Raw genomic sequence first — 26328 nt, 5'->3', positions numbered from 1 at the left:
TCCTGACTGTTCCCCTTCCCGTATCTTTCCAGGGCTGCAACATGAAGGCATATTCCGGGTCTCTGGCTCCCAAGTGGAGGTGAACGACATCAAAAACGCCTTTGAGAGAGGTAAGGGGAAGCCCCTGCAGCGGGGAGGAAGGCCTGTTTGGTGTCAAGATGCTAGGGGCCCGGGCCTAGCTAGCCTTCTCTGCCCCCCGGTCAGGAGCTGGCACTTGCCAAGCCTGCGCCTACATCACAAGCGATGGGAGTCCGGGTTCCGTCCCAGTCCTGCCTTCCCTCCTCAGCCCCATTCATCTATATCCTTTATAGCAGATGATCTACTGAAATTCAAGGAGTTAACTGGGATATCTGGGCAGTTTATGGCTTCATTCAGAACCCTTGGCGGCAGTTAATATCAAAGATAATGCACCCGTTCATTGTAGCCCATTTATTATCTTGTGGGCTATTAAGGTAATGGGCAAGCTTTGGTAATTTCCGTCACTGTAATGGATATATATAGTTTCAGTTTGAGGTTGGTCCTATCATTAAATCTAATTACATCTGATGTGAAATTTTCCATGGGGAGCTCTGGGACGATTGTTCTCCTCTAAGTAGGTGTCCTTTGTTCTGAGCTGTTCCGCGGAGCCGATGCTCCCTGTCTTCTCCTTCTGCCCTTGGGGCCGTGACCACCAGAGCAGCAGCAGATGCTCCCGGCGTCCCTGCCCCCCGGGATGCGCCCTGTGCCAGACCGGCACCACAAAAGCTGGGACGGATGGGCGGCTGGTGTCTGGGTCCTCCGAGGCTGAGGGGCCTGCCGTCCCCGGATGCCCAGTCCGCAGCCACCTGTGACCTTCATGCTACGCAGATGGCCTTGTGCTAGGGCCAGAGAGCGCTGGCCCCAGATCACTCTAAGAAACGCCTTTGCCTTATTTACTGCTCTGAGCTTACCATTCAGAAAGGAAATGGGATTTTAAAGTCTCGCCCCCTCCCCTTTCGGAGGCAGTTTCTGAGAGCACCATCCCCACCCCACCCCCCAGCTTCTCCTTTTACAGCATTTGTCTTTGCTTTGCATTTGTTGTCCCCAGGAGAGGACCCGCTGGCCGGAGACCAGAATGACCACGACATGGATTCCATAGCAGGTGTCCTGAAGCTTTATTTCCGGGGGCTGGAACACCCCCTCTTCCCCAAGGACATCTTCCCCGACTTGATGTCCTGTGTTAGTAAGTGACGCTCTGTGATCTAGCCGGCGGAGCAAGCCTTCCCTCTCCTTGAGCCTTCTGCCACAGGCAGAGCACCCCCAATAGGAGTCTCTTTTCTCCTCCAAGTTTAATTTCCCTTCTCTGTTAGTTTCCCCTCTTCATGGCCACCTCAACACCTGGGGCCGAGAGAGGGTAATCGATCTTTTTGTTTGTTAAGAGTCCAGGAGGGTGGTGCAGTGGGCAGAGCACTGGCTCTAGAGTCAGGAGGGCCTGAGTTCAAATGCAGCCTCAGACACTTAACACTTGCTGGCTGTGTGACTCTGTGCAAGTCACTTAACCTCAGCTTCCTCACTCCCTCCCCAAAGAAAAAGAAAGAAACAAGGGGAAAAAAGAGTCTAAAAGAGGCCCACAAAGGGAAGGAGGCTGGATGTAGAGACAAAGACCCCCTTTTCTCTGTAACTTAGCACTTGGGCCACATGGGGCAAGTCTTAATCTCTGACTCCTGAGTCTCTTATCTGTAAAATGAGGTTGGACCCAATCACCACACAATCCCCTTGTAGCTCTCAAACTGGGGTCCTCGCACTGGACTTTAGCAGCTCTTGACTTTTTTTCCCTGGCTCTGACTCTGTCTTAAATTTCGTTGTTGCTCTGCTTTTTATCATCTTTTTGCCAAATGTTTTTTGTATATTCCCATAAAAGGTAATCATCTTCAATCATTTGAGGCTTTAAAAATAGTGTCTGTACCTTCCATGACACAGAAAAAAGAAAAAGCCCAGATTTCACCACTTTTTTTTCCTGCCTCTTTGGCTAGAAATGGCATGAAGGTATTTGTTATGTACATAAACATGGTGTCTTCTCAGTGGGGACACGGGTCTTCTGAGTGTGTGGAAATGGCAACAAAGAACCAGAAAGAGAGACAGAGAACAGCAATGTCCAGCACAGAGAAATGGATTCCTGGGGGCTGCCTACTGACTTGGAAAACTTTGAAAATTAATGTCCTCTACATTAAATTGTATCTTTACTTATTTTTATTAACTATTTCCCAGTTACATTTAATCTGGTTCTCTACAGTTCTGATGCCTGTAGTGTAGGCCATAGAAGTAGCACCGATTCTGATTTGAATTGAATTGGATGTTAGTTCAACAAAAGGGATTTTAGATTTGGAGCTGGAGGTCAGTGACCCCCTTACTCACAGGTGGGGAATCTAAGGCCCGGAGAGATGGCAGATTCTGTGCCATGGTGCCATTAGGTGTTCCTGTGAGTTTCACCCAGCCCACGAGCCCTCTCCCTCGGGGGTGTTGGGCTCGGCCATCGCCAGCGGCTGTAGCGGGCAGCTTTGGCAGAAGCTTGGGTTGGCTGCCTCGCTCGTTCTTGTGGAGGTTTCTGGCGGCTTGGAAGGACAGACCGCTCCCGGGCTGCAGGGAGTGACACTGGAAGCAGAGGGTTTCTTCCCAAGGTCCCTGCAGCTCCCCTCCCACCGCGGGTTCTGAGTTTGATCTGGGGGCGTGCACTGAAGGTGGCCCTCGGTGGCTGCCCTGGCAGGTGGCCTTCAGGCGCTTGTTTGGCCTGGGGTCTGGAGGCCTGCCTGTCCCTAAGCGCCCTGCCGGACATCTTCCGTCGCCAGGCCGGAGCTCTGAGCAGCCGCCCAGTGAGAAACGCGGGGGACAGACCCGGATAGGGACCGCTCTGGCTTCCCGGGCTCCGGCCCTTCGGTCAGGGTAGCCGTAGATGCCGCTTCCTGGGCCGTCACCGCTGCTGGCCTGCTCAAGCAGAGCCGACCCTCGGGGGCTCTCATCGGCCCCGGGGCTGCCCCTGGCCAGGCTCGCAGGGGAGACAGAGAGCTCCGTGTGTTCTCCCTTCAGGTATGGATAATCTTCAGGAGAGAGCGCTGCACATCCGGAAGGTCCTCCTGGTCCTGCCCCAGACAACGCTGGTCATCATGAGATACCTCTTCGCCTTCCTCAGTCAGTGAGTAGCGCCCCTCCCCGGCCCTGCGGGGGGAAGGGGGCTGGGATTCAGACCCCGGGAGAGCGGGTCAGCACGGCCTCCCCTCCCAGGCAGCCACAGGGCTCCCAGCCTCAGCTTCCTCTTTTGTAAAGGGGGGTCACAGCAGCTGAGGAGCCCACGGAGTTAGTCTGCGAAGAGCCTAGTGCCAGGGGAGGGCCGGCTCGCAGCGTTGGGCTCCTTCCCTCTCCCTCTTTCTGGCTTATGTCTTAGCCTTGCTGAGTGTACGGAGGGGCCCGGCAGCTGCCCACTTCTAACTTCTGTCCCTGCCGTGTCCGGCCCGACACTGATCAGGCCCCACCGCCAGTGCGGAGGCAGGGAGGGGCTGGGGACCGCTTTCCCTCCCTCCCTCCCAAGTCCGCCAGGCTCTGGGGGGTCAGCCGGTCAGCAGCCAGTCATTGCTCCGGTCCTGCCCTCCTCCTGACGGGAACCACCTGATACCCCAAAGCGGAAGGCAGGTCTGCCCCAGGGGCAAGTGTGGGGCGGTTCTAAGGACCCCAGCTGTCCCTGAGCAGAAGGTCTATCTGTTTTGGCTGTAACCTATGGGCAGTGTGGGTCTGTGAGACAGACAGAGACTCTGGGTGTGTGTGTGTGTGAGAGAGAGAGAGAGAGAGACAGAGAGAGAGACAGAGAGAGAGAGACAGAGAGACAGAGAGAGATAGAGAGACAGAGAGAGAGACAGAGAGAGACAGAGAGAGAGACAGAGAGAGAGAGAGACAGAGAGACAGAGAGAGATAGAGAGACAGAGAGAGAGAGACAGAGAGAGAGAGAGACAGAGAGACAGAGAGAGAGAGAGAGAGAGAGACAGAGAGAGAGAGACAGAGAGAGAGACAGAGAGAGAGACAGAGAGACAGAGAGAGAGAGAGCCAGAGACTGACGCACTGCATGTGTGTGTGAGCAGAGGAAGGGAGCCTGCAGACTGGAGGCTGTGAGAAGTGTCTCCCACACAGCCCCGGCTCTGGCTGCTACTAGCTAAGTGACCACTGTTCAGGAGGACATGGTGCTGCCGGGGGTCGGCGCCCCGCTTACGGAAGGCCATCCCAAAGCACCGCCACACTTCCTAAAACAACGAGTGGGAGCAGGGCCGGGGGCCCTCCCTCCTGAGGGCGGAGCCTGGGGGTCGGGCGGCCCGGCCGGGTGTGGCGGCCCCTGGTGGAGACGCGCAGGGCGGGATTCCGTGCATCCCTGGGCAAGGGGAGAGGAAAGAAGCGTGTCGGCAGCGCCCCCTGTGGGCCAGGCACTGAGCGAGGCGGCTTACAGCCCGGTCCCATGCGGCCTCCCCATTTCACAGCCCAGGAATCCGAGGCCGGCAGGCAGAGACCCCCCGGGGCGCCCCGCCAGTGTGGCCAGCCTGAGCTGCCGGGGGGCGGGCCTTCCCCTCTCCGGGCCAGCCCCGACAGCAGAGCACCCTGGAGGAGCCCCTCTCCCTTTCCTTCCCTGTCAAATGATCCGGAGCCTCTGCCTGTGAGCCCCGGAGCCGGACGGGGCGGGAGCGACTGAGCACCAGCCCCCCCCCCCCCCCCCCCCCCCCCCCCCCCCCCCGTGCGCCGGCCCTGGGGCGCCCTCGTTGCCAGAGGAGGCCCACCTTTTGTTCATTCTTTGGAAAGCAGAAACAAGCTGGCGGCCGGCCCTTCCCCGAGGCTGCCGGGGGCTCCCGCCCCAACAAGGTCACAGCCCTGGGGCAGCCTCGGGAGGGGCTGAGCTTGGGGCTTCAGGGCCGCAAGAAAGGCGGGGGGGTCCTGGCCCACTGTGGGCCAGCCAGAGGCTCTGACCCCCACCGGCCCAGAGAGCTGAACTTTTCTCTTTCCTTTTCTGAGGCACTTGGCCTTAAGTGACTTGCCCGGTGTCTGAGGCCGATCTGAGCCCGGGGCTCCAGGGCGCGCGCTCTGTCCGCCGCCCCCCCTGAGATGAACTTTTTTCCCTCAGAGCATCATAGATGGAGATCTGGGAGGGATCTTAGCAGCCACTTCCACCCACTTTACAGATAAGGAGACCGAGGTCTTGGGGCAGCTCCTTCTGACCTAGCTCCCTGATGAGGGAGAGTGGGTAAGGGGGAGGAGATGGCAGAACACACACACAGCACTGCGGGGGGGGGGCACATGGCCAAGGCTTGGTGAAGGCCTGCGGTTTGGGGCCCAAGTCATCTGTTTGGCAAGGTCTCAGGGCTGGTGTGTAGGTGAGGTGAGGAGCTACCTGGTTTGTGAAGGTGTATCGCACAAGACATCTCTTGCCCTAGAAGTCTTAATTTTTTTTTAAGCTTTTCTTTGCTTTTTTTTTTCAGTCAACAAATATTTTTCTCTCTTAAAGAGATTGAGTAACTTAGCCCATCATCCACCTGATAAGTGCCACAAGAGGATTTGAACCAAGACCTTTCTTGCCACCCAATAACTAGGGAAACCCAAAAAATAAGTTAGTAGAACCAAGCATGTCGCTATCCAAATGATAGCAACACTGCCTTCTTGTTCTCAATTCTACTTTAAGGCCGGTGAATTTTAAAAATGGGACATAGATTCCATTGCCAGGCCAGCCGATTGATCCGAAAGAGTTGAACTTTCTTTCATCAGAGCATCTCTCGATGGAGATCTGGGAGGGAAGTTAGGTGATTTGCCTAGAATTATATAGTTAATATTTGAGGCAGATCTTCCTGACTTGAAACTGGCCCTGTTTCCATTCCATCACCTAACTTCCTCCTAAATCACTCAGAAATGGGAAATTCAGATCACTTTATAGAATTAACTAATATCATGTAAAGAATTGACATTGCAGACGTGCAATAGAAAGCCAACAATATTTAGAATTTGGATACGCTCTGGTGAGAGGCACATGATATCTCAGCACGGACCTCAGACCTTGGCTTGGGGAAGAGATAAGGGAAGACCATAAGAAATACTGTTGTGCTATGAAAAGCTCCCCAGCAGGCTCTTCAACACCTCCTGGGTTCTGCATAAAAGGTCTTTGATCCCTTCCAGGGATTTCTCACAGGCCTGAGGGCTCAGTACTGCAGCCCATGAGGGAAGGAAGTTGAAAGAGAGGACCTGGAGGACAACCCTGAAAAAGGAAAGGGGATGTCTCTGCAAGTGGCCCTAGTCTGTCGGAGTGGCAAGGGCTCACTAGGTGGTGGCAGCTCACTTAGGGATTCAGGTCCTGACCAGGCTGAAAATGAAGCTACAGCAGCTGTTGGGTGAGGGAGCAACATGCTGGGGAGGGAGTTCCCAGGGTAAATAAATCCCTATTAACAAAATCTGTTTGCATCTAGAGGAAAACTCCTTTAGAAGCTGAACAGCATGTTGACCTATTCCTGAATAAATCCTGGATGTGCTAATTGTGGGGATGTTATGAAAATGAAAAACAATTGCATCAGCTGTTCCAGAAAAAAATATGCTGGCTTGATAGAATAGGAAAGTTAATCGCTTGGCTTTTTTCCCCCCTCATTCATAAGCCCAGGGCTTGGAGAGAAGTCAACTCAATAATGTGGTCATTTTGCTGTAAAGCAAGATGTACAATAGCCTGTAATAACCAGGGCACCTTGGGAGTCCCCAGGCTACTCAGCCCCTTGCAGTAGCCATCCTAGCCCAAAGGATGAACTGAGAAGATGCTTGCAGAGAGGAGTTCTGAGCCTGTCAGACCCCTCGGCCCCTCGACCAGGGGTGTCGGAGAGCTGGGAGGGGCGTGGGAAGGGCCGGGGTCAAAGGGGAGCCAGCCGGCAGAGAAGGGGGACTCACCGTTTGGGGAGGCCCCTGAATGCGGACTCGCTGGAGTCACCGTATCCTCTTGGCTGAGGAAGCTCGGGGGGCATCCGGAGCCCAGAGTGGGCAGGTGGCAATCTGCAGAGCTTCTGTTTTTGCTCTTGGCCATGCCTCCTGTGATTGCCGTCCGCGTGCACTCATGCAAGCTCCCCCCTGCTCGCCCTCATCCCACTCCCTCTTTGGTCTCCTGTAGTTTATCACAGTTCAGTGAAGAGAACATGATGGATCCCTACAACCTCGCCATCTGCTTTGGGCCCACGCTGATGTCGGTGCCCGAAGGCCACGACCAGGTCTCCTGCCAGGCCCATGTGAACGAGCTCATCAAAACCATCATCATCCAGCATGAGAACATCTTCCCGAGCCCCAGGGAGCTGGAGGGCCCCGTCTACAGCACAGGAGGAAGCATGGAGGATTATTGGTAGGTGGGCGGGGAAGGAAGCGAGGAGCGGCCATTGTCCTCCCCCACTGTCCCCAAGGGGGCCCTCAGCACTCACCTTAAATTGTTTGCAACTCCTGGCGGCCCACCTCATGCCATACCCCATTTATAAAGATCCCCATGATCCCCAGGAGAAGGAATTCCACCAGCTGGGAGGCAAATCAAATCATTCCCTAAATTATTCCTTTATCCAGCAGAGTGATAGAAATTGTGGAAGGTAACAAGGAGTGCCAGACAACCATCAAAGAAGCCGTGTACTCGGGCACACGGTATTTATTGGGTACCTCCTAAGTGCTGGCACTGTGCTAAGCACCGAGGAGGGAAAGACAAAAAGGAAACAGCCCCTGCCTGTGGGGAGATTACATTCTTTTTAATTAAATTTTATTTTATTTTCATGAAGATTTTCTTCTTTCCCTCCACTGAGAAAATTAGGAAGATAAAACTCCTCTTATAAACAAATGGAGTCAAGGAAAACATTCTCACTATGACCTACCCCTCAAAACAAGCCTCATTCTGCACTCTTTGGCCCATCCCCCCGTCCGGAGGAGGGCAGCATGTTTCTCATGGTCCTCCAGGGTTGGGGTGGCTCCTTATGTGGGTCAGAGCCCTCTGACTTTACAAGGGGACCGGGATTGTGTCATTGATAGCTCCTGGCTCTGGTCCCATGACTGCCCATTGGTCCCTCCGGGCCTGCCCAGGCTTCTCCGAAACCGTCCCCGTCCCAGTCCTACCCCACCGCTTGCTCAGCCACCCGTTCCCCAGTTAATGGCACCCTCTCAGTACCAGGAAGTTTTATGCATGGGGGCCCTTTCCCAAGATGTCACACTCGAACAGGGGAGGGGAGAGAGAAGATCCCTGGGAAGAGAAGTCATGCGTGAAGAATTTGTTGGCTAAGGGTTGCGAGATACCCTAGGTTACATTACCCTTTTCCCCCGAAGACTGTAGAGAGAAGGGTGGGCATCCACATGGGCTGGAGAATTCCCAGTGGCTAGGGTTTGCTTCTGTCATCCCGAAGGGGATGTAACTCCAGGGCGGGGGGATCCTAGCTCTGAGATACGGGGCCTCTGCTGGAAGCACCTGAGTCACGCTCCCTCCCTCACCAAACTTCACTCCTGCCCAAATCTGAAGCCCTAGAACAGAGAGCCCTTGGTCCCAGCTCTGCAGGTGAAGCTGCAGAAAACGGGTCCGATCGCCTTTCAACACAGCAAACATTCGGATCTTGGGAGACGGGCCTCGTCCCCTCCTCCTCCGCCTCCTTTCCTCTGGGATCTCCCTCTCACAGCCACCTCATCTCTTAGCGCTTAGTGCAATGTCCTTCCAGCTGTGTGCTGCTCCCCCTCCCCTGCTGAGACTACTTAGAAGTGTCCATCCAGTGCCAAGTACATTGGGACGGGCTGTTTTTCTGTCCCTTCAGATTTCTCCTTCCTCTTACCCCTTACCAACCCTTCCTCTTTCCCTTCCTTCCTCAAGTACTCTTTGATCCTCAGCTAAAAACACAAACTAGCCCATCTGGGGAGCCACCTGGAACCAGTTCAGCCAGTTGTCAGCTAGGTATGGGGAGGCCAGGGGAATTTGGCTAGGGACCACACTGATCTACCTTGCTGCTGATCCCCACAGATGGAGACCCAAAGGGTCCAGGCAAAACCTTCCCATGCTATATACAATCCTGGGCCCAGGCTCTCTGAATCTTATTTACCCTGGCACTGGGAAGCATTTCTACCCTTTTGTGCTCGAGCACTAAAATAGTAAGTAGTGGTTCTCTGCTCAAAGACAGTGTCTGGGAGGAACCAGCAAATATATTCTTTCTGCTTTCTCCAGGTTCCTCATTTCCCTATGTTTGCAGATTTTACTAGCTAATCCCTGGGGGGAAAAAAAAACATAGGATTAAATAGGTAATAGGTAGAAGGGTCCTGACAGCATCAGGCAAGACCTGGAACTGTTGCATCTAGTGGGTCAAGAATCAGCTGCCTAAAGAGGGAAAAGAACCCACATGTGCAAAACTGTTTGTAGCAGCTTTTTTTGTGGTAACAAAGAATTGAAAAAAAAATGGATGTCCATTAATTGGGAAATGGCTGAACCAGTTGTGGCATATGAAGGCTTTGGAATATTATTATTCTATAAAAAACAATGAACAACCTGATTTTAGAAAGGCCTGGAAAGATTTACACAAACTGATATTGAGCAAAACAAACAGAACCAGGAATACATTGTACACAGTAACTGCAAGAACATGCAATGATCAACGATGAAAGCCTTGGTTCTTCTCAGTGGTTCAGTGATCTAAAGCAATCCCAATAGACTTTGGACAGAAAGTGCCATCTGCATCCAGAAAAAGAACTATGGAGACTGAATGTGAATCAACACATGCTGTGTTAACTTCTTTTTTCTGTTTGTTTTTTTTATCTCTCCCATGGTTTTTCCTGTTTGCTCTGATTTTTCTCTCCTGACATAATTCTCTCCTAACATGTTTCAAAACAACATGTATTTAAAAAAGAATCAGCTGCCTAGAAGTGGGAAAGGCAGGGAAGGAGGCTGTCCTGTGGACTACCATCTCTCAGCCTTCCCTAGCCACCATAGCATCTCATCTCAGGGAGGAGGCCGAAGGGAGTATAGAAGGGGCAGCTGGGGCCTAAAAATGCTGAAGAGAAGCCAGAAGAGACTGGGAGAGCTGAGACTTCTCTGAATTGCTATGGCAGCAGGGAGCTGAGTCCTCTTCCTCCTTTACTGGCCCGTCAGTATAAGCAGTCTAGATCTTCCCTGGAAGGCCACTACGTGGCTTGCAGAGGAGGCAGGAGGAAGGTTTATGGCACCCTTTAGTCTCTTCCTTTTGCTTTCTGATTTTCTCCAAACTTCCCAGCTGATCGCATATCTAGGGAAACTTCAGAAACCATCTTAATTTATGAGTCATGAGACCCTAAGGGGAGAAGATGAAGGGAAAAACTTTCATAATCTACAAGTGGAAGGAAGAGGACCTTGTCTCATGATGCTTTGTTTCAGGCTGACTCAGAAATCCTCTCTCTTTGCTTTCAGAAGAAACCAGATTTATTAGAAAGAAAGAATCACTAGAAATGGATGAGATTTCCTCTGCCTCTCATTATGGGGAAACTTGATGGTCATGCTGAGGGTCTCTATCCCTCTGTGGCTTATTTATCAAATTTGAACTGAAGGGCAGATTTTAGATAGAGTTTCCAATAACTGTCCAGGCAAGCTCAGAGAAAACTTGGATAATTAAAATCTAGCGTCTAAAGCCCAATGTTAGCCAAGAGCTTTCCTTTTCTTTCACTCCTCTCCCTTTCTTTCCAGAGGCCCCCCCCCTGCCTCTGCTTCCTATCCCCATCCCCATATTTTACCTACCCACCACTGGAGATGTCCCCAAACCACAGAATGGCATCAAGCCTGCTGGGAAGGAAGCGAGTGAGAGAGCTTGAATGATGCTTAGTGAGCATTACTGAGATGGCTTTTTGAGAGCTGCCTGTGCATAAAGAAATTCCTCCACCAGAATTTCTCTTGCCTTAAGCCTGTGCTGCTCATCTCTCCTACTAAAAGGTGTGGGGCGAAGACTGTCCCAGCTGGTTTGTCTCTAGTTCGTTCTGGAGGGGATGGGCTGGCTCAGGTGACCTCCAGAGCCTACTTGTAAGGTTTGACCTCCCCGCTGTGTGCCTAGCATGGCGCTGGGCTTTTATGAGAGAACATGCAGTTGTGTCTTTACTCTTCCCCGGAAACCAGCAAGTCTTCCCGTTTCCTCCTGGGGTGCTTTTGGTGACTTTGGTTTGCTTCGGTTGCAGTGAAAGCCCCCACGGGGAGACTACCTCAGCTGAAGACTCGGCCCAGGACATCGCTGTGGACCACCACACCAGTGACGATGGTACGTGTGCTGCCAGCAGGGCCCTGGGGGAGGCGGATCCCGTGCCCTGGGGCTGCGCCAGCAGCAGCCCCTCTACTCCTATCCTATGGAGGGGACCTGAGAGTGGGAAGTCCTAGTTCTGTGTCCAAACTGCTCATAATCATGGGGCGGTCCCATTCCCCAACCAGTCCTCTAATCTCCCCCCTCCTGACCCAAGTTCCTAATGATTTCTAGCTAGCTCCTCCTCACTGATCAGACTTAATGCAGACTTGACAAGATGCAGCAGCGATAGGGAGTTCATTTAAAGAACAAAAGAAAATACAAAACCATCATCCCAGGGAATGAAGACACTAAATGCCAAGAGCAAAACAGAGTAGGAGCAGGAACCAAGATGAATCCACCACAGCTCCCAAGGCCCCCGACAGGAAAATCAATCCTTTCCAAAGTCGCAGGGCCCTCCAGTCAGTTGGCCCAGGGTGGGTTAAGAAGTGGAAGGCTCAGCCATCATCTGAGGGCCACTCTGCATTGCTGCTGATGTATTAGGACCTGCCTAGCCAGGATATTTCTCTTCCTCACTTCCAACCACCTCCACCCCCAATCACCCTGTCAGGCTCACTTGGGCTCTGAAAGTCTCAACAGCAGAGAAGGTACCTTCACATTTTCCGGGGTGAGGAGGAAATGGTGCATTCTGCCGAGCTCTCTGGGCCTCCCACCTTGTTGGGAATTCTGCCTCCCCAAGCAAATGGCTCACAAAATCTTTGGTTCCTCTCTGGTTTGGGGACACATCTGGCATCCCGGAGTAGAAGAGTGAGTACATCCCCCGCTGCGGAAGGTAGCCAGTGCAGCACTAGGGAGATAGAGGGTCACATGTAAAGAATAGCTAGACTGTGGTAGACTTGGAAAGGTTGGAAAGAATCCAGTCGTGAAGAGCTTTGAATTTTGTTGTTGAGGCAATAGGGAGCCATTGAAGAATATGGAGTGGGGGCTTAGTAGGGGAGGAGTTTCAGGAAGCTCCTGTCAGTCGCTGAATAGAAAATAGATTGGAGTAGGGAAAGACTTGAGGCAGAGACACTAAGTGGGAAGCAGCAGTCCAAGGGAGGAGTGACTAGGGCTTGACGCGGAACTGTCCTGTTGTAAGGTAGAAAAGCAGTGAGATGGGATAATGGAGTGGAATGAGGACTGGAGCGTTATACCACAGTTCAAACCTGGATGACAGGAGGAAGGCCATACCTTTTAACAGCAGAGGGAATTTTTGAATGCCTCTTTTTCGGCGAAGAAGGGAAGGAGAAGAGTTAGTAATGATAAGTCCCTTTGAGGAAGGGAGTCAAGGCTGCTCCCACTAAAGAGCCTCAGTTTCCTAAGTGAGAGGCTAGACAGGAGGGCAGTGAGAGACACAGACAGAGGAAGAGATCTGAAATTGGTCAGCAAAAATAAAGGCTTGTTAGGGGTATGCTCCTCACCGTGTTGTGAGGCAAATCAGCTTAGGTAGGAGACTTCCTGGTGGGGTTCAGTAATCCAGAAGTGGCAGTCTTCAGAGGGTGGGATGTACCCGGGGACCAGGATGCATTCAGAGGAATAAAGGGTCAGCAGCAGTGGCCAGTCATCCATCACCAAGAGATATCTGGGCCAGAGGTGTCAGTTCTAGGTATGGCGATAAGAGACATGAAAAGTGACTGACGAGGGATAGGGGGTCGTGGTGGGACAATGTAAATAGTGAGTCTTAGAGGGGCCAAAGTTCCATGTGATGGGGAAGTCTAAGGTACGATCCTGCTGGTACAGGCTTGGAAAGCGATAGGGGTAGGAAGCCATTGACATTGGGGGCATTTGGGATGTTTGAGCAGTTATTACTGTGTATTATAGTGTGGTGAGCTTCTTCCCAAATGCAGCCAGGTGATGAAAGTTCAGATCTTTTATTATCTCCAATATAGCCCGGTTAGCTTAGAGGCCTATCTCTCTGCTTGGTTCCAAGAACTCTTGCCGCTTGGTCCTTTGCTTCTGCCTCTGCTTTCTTCAGCCTCCAGCCAGCTCCATTCTTCATGTCATTCCAGTGAAATCTCGACTTGTAGCTTCTTCACTCTGAAGAACTTCCTTGACTGGCCCATTGAAGCTCTATTTATGCTAGTGCTCTCTGGCCCAAAGAGCTTCAAGGGAGGTGTGAACTCATTGAACTCCAATGAGTAAAGGTGTGAACACAAGCCTTGTATTAATTAGTTCTACTTAGTACCTTGTTTCAGGTTCTGCCCAAAACATCTTCTTGTAAGATTAGATCAACTCTAATTAGTTAGCAGTTAGTAAGGATTCCAACATTATAGAGGTGCTGTTGTTTGCAAGAACAGACCCCAAATCTGAAAGTTTTCAAAAGAAATCGGTGAGATCATTTGGTAGAGGACAGAGAGCTGGAAGGCAGGGGGTGGTTTCCTCTCCCCAGATTCTTAAAGATTGACATTATACAGGACTTTGACAAAGAAACCCCTGCATACAGTTAAGCAATTTTGCTGAGAGGGCAATCTGAAAGCAAGGTCCAAAGCAGAAGCTTGGAGTGGACTGCTCAGGAGTGCCTCGGTGTGATAGCCCCAAACAAAAATGTTTTGGGTGGATCCCAACTGGGGGAATCAGAAATACCTTGTAGCCATTACTGGGGTCAACAACATTCTGGGTGCGGACAGCCATTAATGTCATAAGATTAGATTTAAACAGTATAATGATTTTTTTTCCAAAAAGCATGATAAATCATTTTCCCCACAATCCCAGGGATGACAGGGATGCCTGCAAAGGAACAACATGACTTAGTTGGTTAAAGTCCTGGAAGTTTGAGAGCTGGTGATGTTCCCCCAACAAAAACAAGGCTGGGAAGAAGGCAGCACACACAGGCTGCTTGAACTTCCAAAGAGGAAGGGTTATTGAGGGGTGGCTAGAGACACCCTCTAGAAAGGGCCAGTGGAGAATAAAGAGCAGGTATCCTGAGAGAGCACTCGCTCCAAGCCTGCTGTCTGGTGATTCTGCATGGACTCCTGAGCCAGAGAGCCATCCTACTAACTGGACTCTCCCTCAGGGGCTTTCCCGGGGCTGCAGGGGCTAGGGAGTGCTGAGCAAGGCCTCCCTTTTATCCTAGATGATCATCATGGAGGAAAGCTCCATTCACCATCCTCCTCCTTGAGGAGGATTTCCTAATCAGATGAATAGCAGTAATCTCTCTAGATTAAGGGATTCCCTAAAATTGTATTCATCCTATTTGTTTTCTTCTTTCTTGTCCCTTTCAGAGTGTGAGCCCATTGAGGCCATTGCTAAGTTTGACTACATTGGCCGGACAGCCCGGGAACTGTCCTTCAAGAAGGGGGCCTCCTTGCTGCTGTACCACAGGGCTTCTGATGACTGGTGGGAGGGCCGACACAATGGCATCGACGGACTCATCCCTCATCAGTACATCGTGGTCCAAGACACGTAGGTTGGGCCCTCAGGCCACAGGGCCAGGGTTACTGGTGCCACTTCTAAGATGAGCCTCTAGGATACGGACTCTCAGTGAATCAGGGGCTGCCGTCTCCTCAGTCTGGGACGATGTTCATCCCCAGAGCCACTCCCCCAAAGAGTCCAGGAACTAATGCTCGGATAGCCCTGGCTACAGAAGGCAGGCAGTACTGTACAGCTCCTGGATCCCCTTCCTAGCCTGGGAAAACCCTTTCTGGTCTGGACAATCTTCACCCTGTCAGGGGGTTTTGGTTTTTAGCAAATATGTATTCACCTATCCACTGATCTCATTTGTAGTGTTTTCTCACTTACAAACAAAACTGGTTTCTTGGCTAAAGAAACCCCACCCAAAGACATGGGCATTGCTGATGAAGGTTCTTCCCGCCTTTCTAGGAAGTACCTGCATCAAGTAGCCTTGTTGAAGTAACCCAGTTTAGTTCAGTGACCCGGGTGAGGTCGATTGGAGGAGGAGCAGCAAATCCAGCGGGTCTCCAAGAAGTGTGTGAGGGAAATGACATATTTAGGGACTCCCTGTCCTGTTCCTTCCAGTTCTGGAGTCCTGGCCTCCAGGCTGCAGGTCCTCCCTGAGCCAGAGCCCAGCCTGAGGAGTGTCTCTCGCCCCTTCTCCCGTAGTCCTCCCTTGGGTGTTGGGCGGCCAGTCTGTAGAGGATTCCCTCAATATTATTTCTTAAAGGTTGACGTCCTGAATGAGTCTTCACCCTCCCAGCCTGTCCTCAGGCTTGCTCTGGCTCCCTCTGGCATCACAAATCTGTCGGTGATCTGTGCATCCAGAGCCCTCCTAAACTTAGCATTCTGACTTCATTACAAGATCAAGCAGAAGATGAGCTGTGGGGCAGCAGGGGCTTTCTTGTCATCTTCCATCCAATGCGATCACTAGCCAGAGGGGCCAGCTTGGAAGCTCTGAGTGGGCTTACTCCTTCGGCGGAGTGAGGGGGCCACCGGCCTGACGCAGCATCGCCAAAGCCTGAGCAGATTCACAGCGGCCCGGATGTGTCTCCCCCTCCTCTGGGGGTTGGCCCAGCCCAGCCTTGGGGTAAAAGGCAGAGGCCTGCGCTCCAGATTTCCTCTAGCTGGATCCTGCCCTGCGTTCCTGAGGGGCCCACAGCACTCAGCTGGATTATTTGTTCCATTTGAAATCACTCAGACCAGTTCCTAGGGTTCTAACTCCCTGCTTTCCTGCCCCCCTTTTTCCTCGCACAGGGCCAGCCCACCCAGGGCCACTGAGTATTGCCGCCATCTTGGAGTTCTGCTGGGGAGAGAGAGAGTGTGCGTGTGTCTGTGTGTGTGTGTCTGTGCTGGGGGGACATGTTGCTGATTTAACGCTGCTTTCTGTGTTATGTTGTTTTCCCTCTTCCCTGCCTGCCTCCCCCTGTCCCCCAGCGAGGATGGTGTCGCAGAGAGGTCCAGCCCCAAGTCTGAGATTGAGGTCATGTGTGAGCCACCTGAAGAAAAGGTGACCGCCAGAGCGGGGGCCAGCTGTCCCAGTGGGGGTCATGTGGCCGATATTTATCTGGCAAACATCAACAAGTAAGCCTGCTTTTCCTTCTCTGCTCTCCGACCTCTCCTCCCCCAGCTCTCCCCCAGAATAACCCTAACCCTCCTCTCCGTCCCCGCACCGCACCTAGGGAGATTGCTCAAGTCACTCGGCTTCCCCGGCTAACGATCTGCATGCCCTCATTGCTGCCGGTTAGATGGATGGGATGAGGAAGCTTCTGCAAGCTTCAGTGCTAGCCGCGGCTCCCTCCTGGACGCCGCCGGGCTACAAAGGGGCACTCTCTCTCTCTGTGTCCCTACAGTGTCTGTCACCAGGAACCCACCTGGGAATCCTAGGTCTGAAGCTGTTATCCAAAGCTCAAGAGTGGCCAGTGGCCAAGTGACTGAGTTTGTCCTAGACAACACGGACCAAACTGTTCTGCCGAGGGGCTCCTTTGGTCCTGTCTCCTTGCTAACTCTTCCCTAATCATAGATTTTTTTCTTCTGCCAAGGCTGAGGGCCTGGGAGTTTTAGGCCGATGTTAATGATTGACTCTTGGTGTGTTTTGCTCCCCGCTCTTGGGATTCTCTCCTATGGAGGAAAAGATCACCATTGTCCCTTTCCTGGCCCCCCGCCACGTCCCACTGCCTCATCATTCTGCCCCTTCGCCCCGGAAGAAAAGACGTGCTGGTCTTCACGCGGCCTCAGCCTTCTCTTCCCAGCTCCATTGCTCTGGCTGACTGCAGGCTTCCCAGCACAGGCTTTTGACTGTGCTCCCCAGCTTCCATTGTCACAGAGGCAGTGAGCTAGGGCCCACCATTCGCCCCCCTCCCGCTCTGTATCCGTGGCCCTCGGCCTCTTCGGGGCTCCTTCTGGGTCTTGGACATCTCTCTGCCTCCTCGTGGGGCACATCCCGAGCTCCTCCATCTGTCACCTCTTCTCCTAGGCCCTGAAACTGGGGACAGCGCCAGTAAGATGGCGGCAGGCCCCAGGCCGGGCTCATGAACCAGCAGTGAAGCGTAGTTTTTACTCCCATATGGCTTTGGAAGAATGAAAAAATTGGCTCCAGGAAAACCTGTTAACTGTAGCCTCTGGACATTGTAACTGGAAGGAGAATAAACGTGCTTGTTGTTTCTAAACCATATCAGGTCGCCTAGATCTTTCTGCCGATTATTTTTCCTTTTGTTTCCTTCAGCTAGTTGCAGAAAGGGCATGGTTAGGGGACCTGCTTGACCCTGTGATAGTTTTCTCTTGAATTTCAAGTTGGGGGAGTCAATTGAATTAATTCCACCCTAGAAATATCCACTTACCTCCTTATTTAGAACTGTTTGTAACTTAAGCCAGTAGGTGAAAAACAATGAGGATTACATTCATTCCCCAACCCAAGGGGCAATCCCAACCTCACTACCCTAGTGAGAAGGCAGGCTAATAAAAGTCATGGTGGGCTAACCCTGTTTTCGTTCTTTATTTACAAGGTTGTGCTAATTATAAGGTTCTAATCACAATAATTCCAGCCTGTAATTAAGCCAATAACAGGGGAGAAGGTAACTGTGTAGGTGTATGGGTTTTTAAAGCCACCAGCTTAGTTGTTGCTTTTAGTATAAAGGAATTCATGGAAAAAAAATTTAATAATTAAAAGTGTGCCACCAATGGAAAAAAATCAGAGACCAAATCGCGGGGGAAGTTTCCTTGAGTTTCCTTCTTCGAAAACTGGCTTCTTGGCCCTACCATGAAAACTCCCAAATTTTATCTCCCTTTACCATATCATGGATTTAGATCTGGAAAGGGATCTTCTAAGCCGCCTAGTCTGAATCAATCACTAATTATGTGGAAAACCAAGGTCCAGAAAGATTAAGCGATGGCCCAGTCACACAGGGACAAGGAGGAGAAGCAGGCTTCCAGATCCAGCTTGTCCAGTCTTCCCCTACACCACTCTAGGCCCCTAACTTTCTCCCCACCCCAAACAAATGGGTGTGGGGAGTAGAACAGTCACTGGGTGTGGCAGATTAGCCTTTGCAGAGAATCTTAAGGCAGTTTAGACCCAAACTTTGGCCATCCTGTTCAGACTGCAGGAAAGGTAGCCAAAACAAGGGCAGGGCCTGAATCTACTTGAGGGCTGCTATCAGAACCCAGGAGCGATGGCTTCATGTAGTAGAAAGAAAGCCATTTGGACTTGAAGTCTTAAAAAGTCAAGACCTGGCTCAGGCTGACTAGCTGGACCTGGACCTCTTATCCCAGATGCTACCTCTCTAACGTTAGAACTTGTAGAGTAATTGCTGATCTGTTCTCATAAAATGTATTTTCCTTACCAGAAATTCCCAACGCCAATGAAATCACAGATCAGGACAAAACAAAAGTAAAAGAGAATCATAAAATGTTGAAGCTGAAAAGGACCCCAAGATAACTGGTCCCTCACCACCACTTTGGCCCCTCCCCTGTCCTTTATTTTACAGATCTGAAGCCTGAAGCCCAGGCTGATGCAGCTTTCTCAACTCCTGAGTTAGAGCTGTCCCCATTAGCCTGAACTGTCTTTGGGAGACCTTTTCCTCCCCAGTAGATGTGGCCCTGAGCCCTGGAACCATTGGACCCACTGCAGGGCCTCCTCTTGTCCAAACTCAGTTCTGTCCCTTCTCACCCCCACCCCAGATTGTTCAATAGTGGAGAAAGGAACAGAACTGTATAACTAGCCTTCTGACCCAGAAAGCAATTACTTTTACATCTCTATAAATCTGTTTTCCTCATTTGGTTCCTTCGTAACCGCATCCAAGTGAACGCTAGCGAGTTCTAAAACAGTGCCCAGTAACCACAAGATTGCCAGACAATCTAATTTAATTGTAGAGTTTACACAGAGCTTTAAGTGGCCTGAAATGATTTGACTGTGAGCCAAGTTAAATCTCATTTTTGGTGTATCAAGGAGTAAAAAAAAAAAAAAAATTTTTTTAATCAGAGTTCATCCTTAACTCTTCAAGTATCACAGTTCTTTGAGAAGTTTAATCTCATCTTTGGAGTTTCAAGAAGTTAAAAAAAAATTTAATCAGAGTTCATAAAATTTGTCCTTAACCCCTCAAGTATCACAGTTCTTTGAGAAATTCTTTCTTTTGTCTGCACATTTTTAGCCTTATGCCATTACCTGGCACACCCTTCTTGTGCTGATGGTTTGGGTATGGAGATTCTCAAAAGTTGAATGGTAAACATTCTCTTCCCTGTCCCCTTGAAAACAGAGTAATGCTCTGCTCGAAAGAAAGGGCCAGAGTGAAGGCATCTCTGGGAGTCAGTCTCTCTTCCCATTATCATATTTCACATAATCAGACTTTCCCTTTGCATAGCCATTTGCATCTCAGGAGCTCAAAGCCCACCATCAACCAGTAAGTATCCATTTCTCTTTTGCCAGGCTTTGGGGGGTGGGATAGGGAGGGTGGGGTAATGGAAGCGTGGGACAGTGGAGCCTTGGCAAGAAACACCACCTCTTCCCCCCCCCCCCCCCAAAATGCTGGATGACAGGAACTCATCCCTCTTCCTCTTCCCTCCTCTCCTTGGATCTGGGCCTGGTGGGACCTGAGCCAGCTGTTGCTCACACTTGTCTTTCTGTTTGTGACCGAAGGCAAAGGAAGCGGCCGGAATCTGGGAACATCAGGAAAGCCTTCCGGCAGAGTGAAGGCCATGGACTAAGCAGCCCCCTCCTGGACTCCTCCCCAGGGCGCCCCTCCTCCCAACCTGTTATCAGCCAGAGCCTGCCCAAGGAGGGGCCTGATAAGTGTTCCGCCAGCGCACATGGGGGTCTCAACTCTATCAGCCGACACTCCTCTCTGAAGAATCGGCTCGACAGTCCCCAGATCCGGAAGACGGTGACAGCCGGGAGGTCCAAGAGCTTCAACAACCATCGGCCCATGGACCCCGAGGTTATTGCACAGGTAAAACCTGGGATTTGCTGGGAGTTTCCCTCTGCGGCTCCTAGGAGCCTCCTGCAGAGTCAGTCCCAACGGTAGAGCAAGGAACACAGAATACTCAGGGCATTTTTATGACCGCTGACCAGTGCACATTAGAGGTACTTTGCAACAAGCATCATTTGCTAGCACTCCTTTAAAGGTCCACAGTGGAAGCAGAAAAATATAGGCTCCTTCACTGAATATGTGCAAATTAAGCATTTGCCAACTGTTACCTATTTGCAAAACTTGCCCTTGTCCAGGCTAGCGCTTGTACATGAAACATCCCGTGTAAATCCTTTGGGATTTTGTAGCTCGAGGGAATTAGTCACTGAGACCCGGGGACATGGCAGTGGAACTGGCCAAATGCGTGTGACACCCCTGGTTTCCGATTCGGATCCGATGGTGCTCCTTTCCCCGCCCCCCCCTTTCCCTGTCAGACCCAGGAGCGTTTCCTGACCCTGCTGTCCAGACACTGCCCAGAGAAACCCAGCAATGATCAGCGTGTCCTTGGGCCTAGAGGGGATGAGACCGTGGGGTGCAGATGAGTCTCCCCAGAGGCCGGCTCCCGTAACAAGGGGCCTCCTTTCGTCTCTAGTCCATCCTTTTGACTTTTTGTTTTCCATGAAATGTTAGCGGGCTAGCCCCATCTTTAAAAACCCGACCGCGGCGGCCACTCCAAGCAGTGCACTCAGACGTCTCCCTCAGCTCTATAATTTTCATTAGTCCAGGTGGGTACGAGGGGCTTCCTGTTGCCCTTGACTGTCCTGCTTTTAGCGGAGCCGAGATCCCGCTCCCCCGGGAGGACGGAGGCGGCCTCTGTTGGCTGGGCTGTGGTGCGCTCAGGGAATGTCTCCTTGGTCAGGCCCGGCCCAGCTGGGCGCCTGACGCGTCTGCTTTGCTAGGCCTCGGGCTCTGTCTCTGGGTGTGAGGTCACGGTGGGAAGCTGCCTTCCCCTGGGGGTTCCTCCCGGCTCCCTTCTCTGCGCGGGGCTCGCAGGAGTGGAAGGGCCCGGTCCCCGCGGGACAGAGTCTGGCTGCGGAGAGGGGCTGGCGGGAGAGGGGCGCCTGGAGTCTGTTTTCAAGTCTGGGAACATCGGTTGAATGGCTGCCGAGGGAGAGCTCGTCTGCCTCTGGCCGGGAGAGGCTAACTGCGGCCCAGAACCCCCGGGCATTCCTGGGAGGGCGGGGCGCAGCCCGATCCCGGGGGCATTCCTGGGAGGGCGGGGCCAGCCACGGGTGGGCCGGAGGGGAGGGTGGGGGCAGGGAGGTCTCCTAGGGAGGCAGCTGGCTTGCAGACAAAGGTCCTTTGGTTCTCTCTGGAGCCCCCGCTAGCTAGCGGCGCTGCTTGTTTGCTGAGCTGGTTTCCGTTGTAACTTACAGCAGGCAATTCACCTCAGTGGGCTGTGGCTCCCCCTCCTGGACAGTGCCCTCTTGACAGTGATGGATAGAAGGGAGCAGCATGGTAACGCTGGACTCTCCTGCCCTAGTTGCCCATCCCCAAGGTGGGGGGCAGGGAGCAGAGCTATCGGACCTGCCCTCACCCCCGATGGGTAAGACCTGGCCCTCTTTAACCAGGGTTAGAATCTGGTACCTTCCGGTTCCAGGGGAGCGCAGGTCAGATCTCATCAGTGCCAGTCTTGTAGCCATGACCGGCACAGGAAAGAGAAGGCTCTCCGAGCCCCAGCAGGTGGCGCACTCACTCAAGCAGTTCCGGGCCGTGACTTAGGGCACCCGCTCCCCTGCCTCCCCTTGGAAACTGGTTCTTGCAAGATTTGGCCCGTAGCAGTGCAGCGGGATCTGGTGACCTTTCACAGCCCCAGACTCAGCTTCCTTTGGTATTTTTCAGGATATCGAGGCCACAATGAATTCCGCCCTGAACGAACTCCGAGAGCTCGAGCGGCAAAGCAACGTGAAGCACACGCCCGATGTGGTGCTGGATACCCTGGAGCCCCTCAAGACCTCCCCGGTGGTGGCGCCCACTTCAGAACCCTCTAGCCCTCTGCACACCCAGCTCCTCAAGGACCCCGAGCCCGCCTTCCAGCGCAGCGCCAGCACGGCTGGGGACATCCCCTGCGCCTTCCGGCCCGTCAAGTCGGTCAAGATGGCCGTCCCGGTCAAGCCGCCAGCCACGCGACCCAAGCCGGTGGTCTTCCCCAAAACCAGTGCCACCAGCCCCGGCGTCAGCTCTTCCGCCTCCCCACAGCCCACCGACAAGTCTTGTACGGTCTGATGGACACCATTTGGTTGTTCCACACAAGGGGACTTGAGGAGACTGTTATTGAAATCTTCCTATTTAACTAGCTTGGGGACTTCAGCTGAAAATTAGATTCTAAGTTATTCCTGCAGGAATAGACTTCCCAGCAGCCCGAACCCTTGAGAATGAAGCTCTCCCTGTCTCCTTCCCTGCCCCCCCTCCCCATCCCCCTTCCTTAGCTTCCCTCGGTCAGTCATAATCCAGCCAGCTACAGTATATACCAGTCTTAGGCAATAGCCAGAAATAGATCTTTCCATTATCAGGTCACTGTGAAATCTGGCGAGGCAAATGGGAAAACGGGACTCGAATCTGTCCTCCTCCAGTCACCGAGGATGCCTTGCCGCAGTGGTTGGCTGCTGGGCGTCCCCTCTCAGCGGCACCATGCTTGGGTACTGGTTAACATGAGTTCTCTAGTCTCTGCTTCGTCTCTCACTCCCCGTGCCGACAGCTGTAGGGCGCGTAGTCTCTGGCACGTGTGGGCGCTCCTGGTTCCGGGACCGCGGCTGTGTCCTGGCAAGTTAGCGTGGCAGCGCACACAGTGAGCACCAGGGTCTGCCTGTTTCCGTTACAAACCCTATTTTGTCTGGGACAGGAGAACTCAGCCATAGAAATCTCTCTCAGTAAATGAAACTTAAATCAGGATGGGACTCAAGCGCAGCGCTCCATGTGGGCTTGGGGGAATTCTCTCTTCGCTCTTTTTACTTGGTGGTTTGGTTGGTTGGTGTTTACATTTACCCCTTCATCCTCTGTAACTGCAGCCAAACTCTCTGTTAGGTCATTCTCCCTTGTAAAATTTACCTGAATGATACATCCACGTTAGATGGGAGAAGGGGCATCCTACTTCCACTTTCCACACTAGAAGGAACCCCACTGAAGACGGTTTCAGTGAGTGGGCCTGTGAAAATTATTGTTAGAGAGTTTCATCATATTCAGGACAGGTTTGGGAAAGGTAGCTGCTGGGTTGTAGCTCTTACTCCTTTTGGACACATAATACTTGAGACTTATTATCCTGAAGTCAGTTGGCAGTCAAGCGGTCACATTCCAAAAAATCCAGTGAAGTTATAAAATAGAATTGGTCCCTAGAAGAAAAGTGGCTCAGATCCTGCTTGTCAATGACCACTCACTGACCTTCAGTCTGTATCTCCTGGCTTTGATTATTACCCAGTGACTCTCACTGGAATAGATGGGAGGGCTCGGTGAGACTGTGGAAATGTCAAAAGCCACCCGTTGCCAAGTCTGTCTTGGTTATATTTTGATTCCATAAACCAAGAAGTCTCCCTGAGTTTGAAATCTGAGTTTGCTATCAGCAGCTGAGAAGGTTAATTGAACCTGTGAATAAGGTACGGGCTGATGGGCTAACAGTTTCCTTCCTGTTGATGCTCTCTGGCCCTTCTCTGCTGCCAATACAAAAGGTTAAGGTGATTTCCCCATCTGCTTTAAGCCAGTCTTCCAAATTCTAGGGTGAAAAACCAAGTGACTTAGAGCTCTTAGGTCTCAGATAAAGTTCTTAGTTAAAGCTGAAATCCATGTGTCTTACCTTAGAACCACAGAAACCATGTTTTCTGATTTGGAATCTTATTCCTTACCTGATAACTATTCTGTGATTTAAGAGAGATATATAATAATTGCCTTTTGGGAGGGAAACCTAAATGTCCCCCCCCCATCTTTGGCTCAAAACAACCTAAATCACTTTTTTTTCCTCCTTTAAATGATTTGAAGTCAGATCCATCAAAGGTAGCATTCCTTTATTCTGCATAAAGAAATGAACTTTGGGAGGAGGCACTTAGCAGAAAAAAGCTTTGGAACATGGAGGGCAAAGGCCCCAAGAGACAGAAAGGGAGACCCAGTGGATTCCTTTGGTGACCTGACCAAACCTGGAAGAAGTGACTTAGACCCACAGGCCTTGTTGAGCAGTCAACTGCCGGGTTTAGTAACTCACAGAGAGGATGAAATTCGTTCTCAGTCCTGAGCCTCCAGTGGATGCCACCCCTAGGGATCTTTTTCCCTTGGGGCAAGGAGAGCCTCATTCTTCACTCTACATTCCTTAGGTGACAGCTGGGAGATCATTCTCACCCCATCTGAGTTGGAATCCACACCTTCCATTTTCCTCTCACCCTCCCCAGCTTCAGGAAATGGTGGGGAAGCTTTCTCAAAACACCGTCTTTGGCTCTGTTCTGTTACTTCCGGCCTTTCCTTTTCGGGTCCTCGACATCCCTTCCATTCCCTATCCCACCCAGCCAACACCCATCAGCTGATTGGCACCGTGAGCTGAGCAGTGTGTGAAAGAGAACCTGCAGTTCAAAGGCTTAGCCCCCTACGCCCTTGGGCAATGGGGGGTGGACTCGTCTTCCTCCTCTCAGGTGCTCCTAGCACGGGGAGATCGCTGGTCCTGCCAAGGGGACTTGGAGAGCCCGCCTAGGCAGGGCCCAGTGCAATCAACTGGAATGGAGGTGACACACTGTGATTTTTACACCAACCTGGGAGCCAGCAACCCAAGGGACGCTGCAGAGAGAACCCTCTGCCAGTGTCCCGGCCCAAACCAGCGGAACACCCTGGAGAGAACCCCACCCTGCCTCTGTGGTGTGAGTTGTGGACCTGGAGGGGAGGGACAGGAATTCATCTTGGAGGAGAGGTTCTTGAACAGGGGCCTGCACCCTGCCCAGAAGAAAAAAGAACAATGAATTAATTACACCCAATAGCCTGCTGGCCCAGCCCCCATCCCCCAGGGATGGGGCCGGCCAAGGGATGGACAGACCACTTTGGAAGGGCTGGTATAGATGTACTTCCTATTCAGAAGAGATATTAGATCTTCCAGGGAAATGCAATGTTGTGGCGTATGACTTGTATGTAACGTTTGTGTAAAATGGTATATTCTTTAAAACAATTGTGTTGATAACTGGAATAATGTATGTATGTATGCTTGGAAATGCTTTGTATGAACATAAGGCTGTCACTCAACAAAGGTTGGATTGGGGAGAATCCAAAGCACAACTTCAAAATAAAATACATTTTTAGGTTATGAGGTTGTATGTAGTTCCTGCCCCTCCCTTCACTCCCTGGAGTTTTTCTGAATAGGAGTTAGATTGAGCTGGGCTGGTGACATCCATTCCCAAAGCCTAGGCTAAGAATTGGGGGGGGGGGGGTCCTCCACTCAGGGTCAGAGGTCTAAAAGGGCTGTATCAGGGAAATTTTCAACATCTCCATCTATGGAACCAAGGATACTTCATGGAAAGGGCCAGCGGCTCAGCATTGGACAATCTGTTACCTTGACAACCATTCCTCGCTGAGACTACTTTCTCCGGGCAAGACTGGTAGAAAGAATTCTCACTTCTCCATTTACCCAGGGAGAGGAGAATGGGGTGGGGGTGAGGGGGAGCCAGGAAAACTATCTCAGGAGCTTTGCCAACAATGTCTTTTCATTTCTCCCAGAATGAGGACCCTAAGATTGGCCCCTGGCAGCCGCTGTTGCCCCCAGCAGATCCAGTTTTACTCGCACACGTATTACATGACACAATGTAGAGTTCAAGGGAATCCCTCCCAGAAGGGGAGAAGTTTGATCGGAGTGCGGTACTCTATCCTTAGACCAGGGGAGCCCTTGCCAGAAGGAAATCGGGCAGGAAAAGAGCCTCAGGACCGTTAGGTCCCGGGGACATGTTTAGGTCCTTAGTGAGTTTGATGCCCAAGTTTGAGCCCTCCTCCAGAAAGACTAGGCTGCTTGAATGTGGCTCGTTGAGTCCCTCAGTTCTTGTCCTTCCTGCTTATGTCAGGTCAAGCTACAGGGCGTCTGATGATAGCTGATGAGACCAATACAGCCGCACACAGGGCAGCATCCGTCTCTCTCTGCCCCTGACCCTCAGGGTCCCATCCCTGAAGCTCCGCTGTTCCCCAAGGGATATAGGGATAGTCTGACTCCCCGTGCAAGTGAGGAGGTTTGGTTCCTGGTCCCCTCCTCAGAGCACTGAGTGTGGTGAGCGGATCAG

The 26328-nt window shown here is 51.9% G+C and overlaps 1 protein-coding gene across 1 annotated transcript in view; it reads left to right on the top strand.

The window, feature by feature from the left end:
- Window positions 1–25367, top strand: part of SRGAP2 (SLIT-ROBO Rho GTPase activating protein 2) — a 250781-nt gene extending 225414 nt beyond the window's left edge. Inside the window, 9 exon segments of the mRNA XM_051998502.1 lie at window positions 33–110; window positions 1067–1201; window positions 3043–3148; window positions 7124–7348; window positions 11152–11231; window positions 14471–14651; window positions 16077–16223; window positions 19771–20080; window positions 21941–25367. Of these exon segments, the coding sequence (XP_051854462.1) occupies window positions 33–110; window positions 1067–1201; window positions 3043–3148; window positions 7124–7348; window positions 11152–11231; window positions 14471–14651; window positions 16077–16223; window positions 19771–20080; window positions 21941–22324 (1646 nt within the window). The 3' untranslated portion in view covers window positions 22325–25367.
- The last annotated feature ends 961 nt before the right edge of the window (window positions 25368–26328 follow it).

The sequence above is a fragment of the Antechinus flavipes genome, chromosome 4 (genome assembly GCF_016432865.1).
Source record: "Antechinus flavipes isolate AdamAnt ecotype Samford, QLD, Australia chromosome 4, AdamAnt_v2, whole genome shotgun sequence".
Lineage (NCBI taxonomy): Eukaryota > Metazoa > Chordata > Mammalia > Dasyuromorphia > Dasyuridae > Antechinus > Antechinus flavipes.
This window is presented reverse-complemented; position numbering and strand designations above follow the sequence as displayed.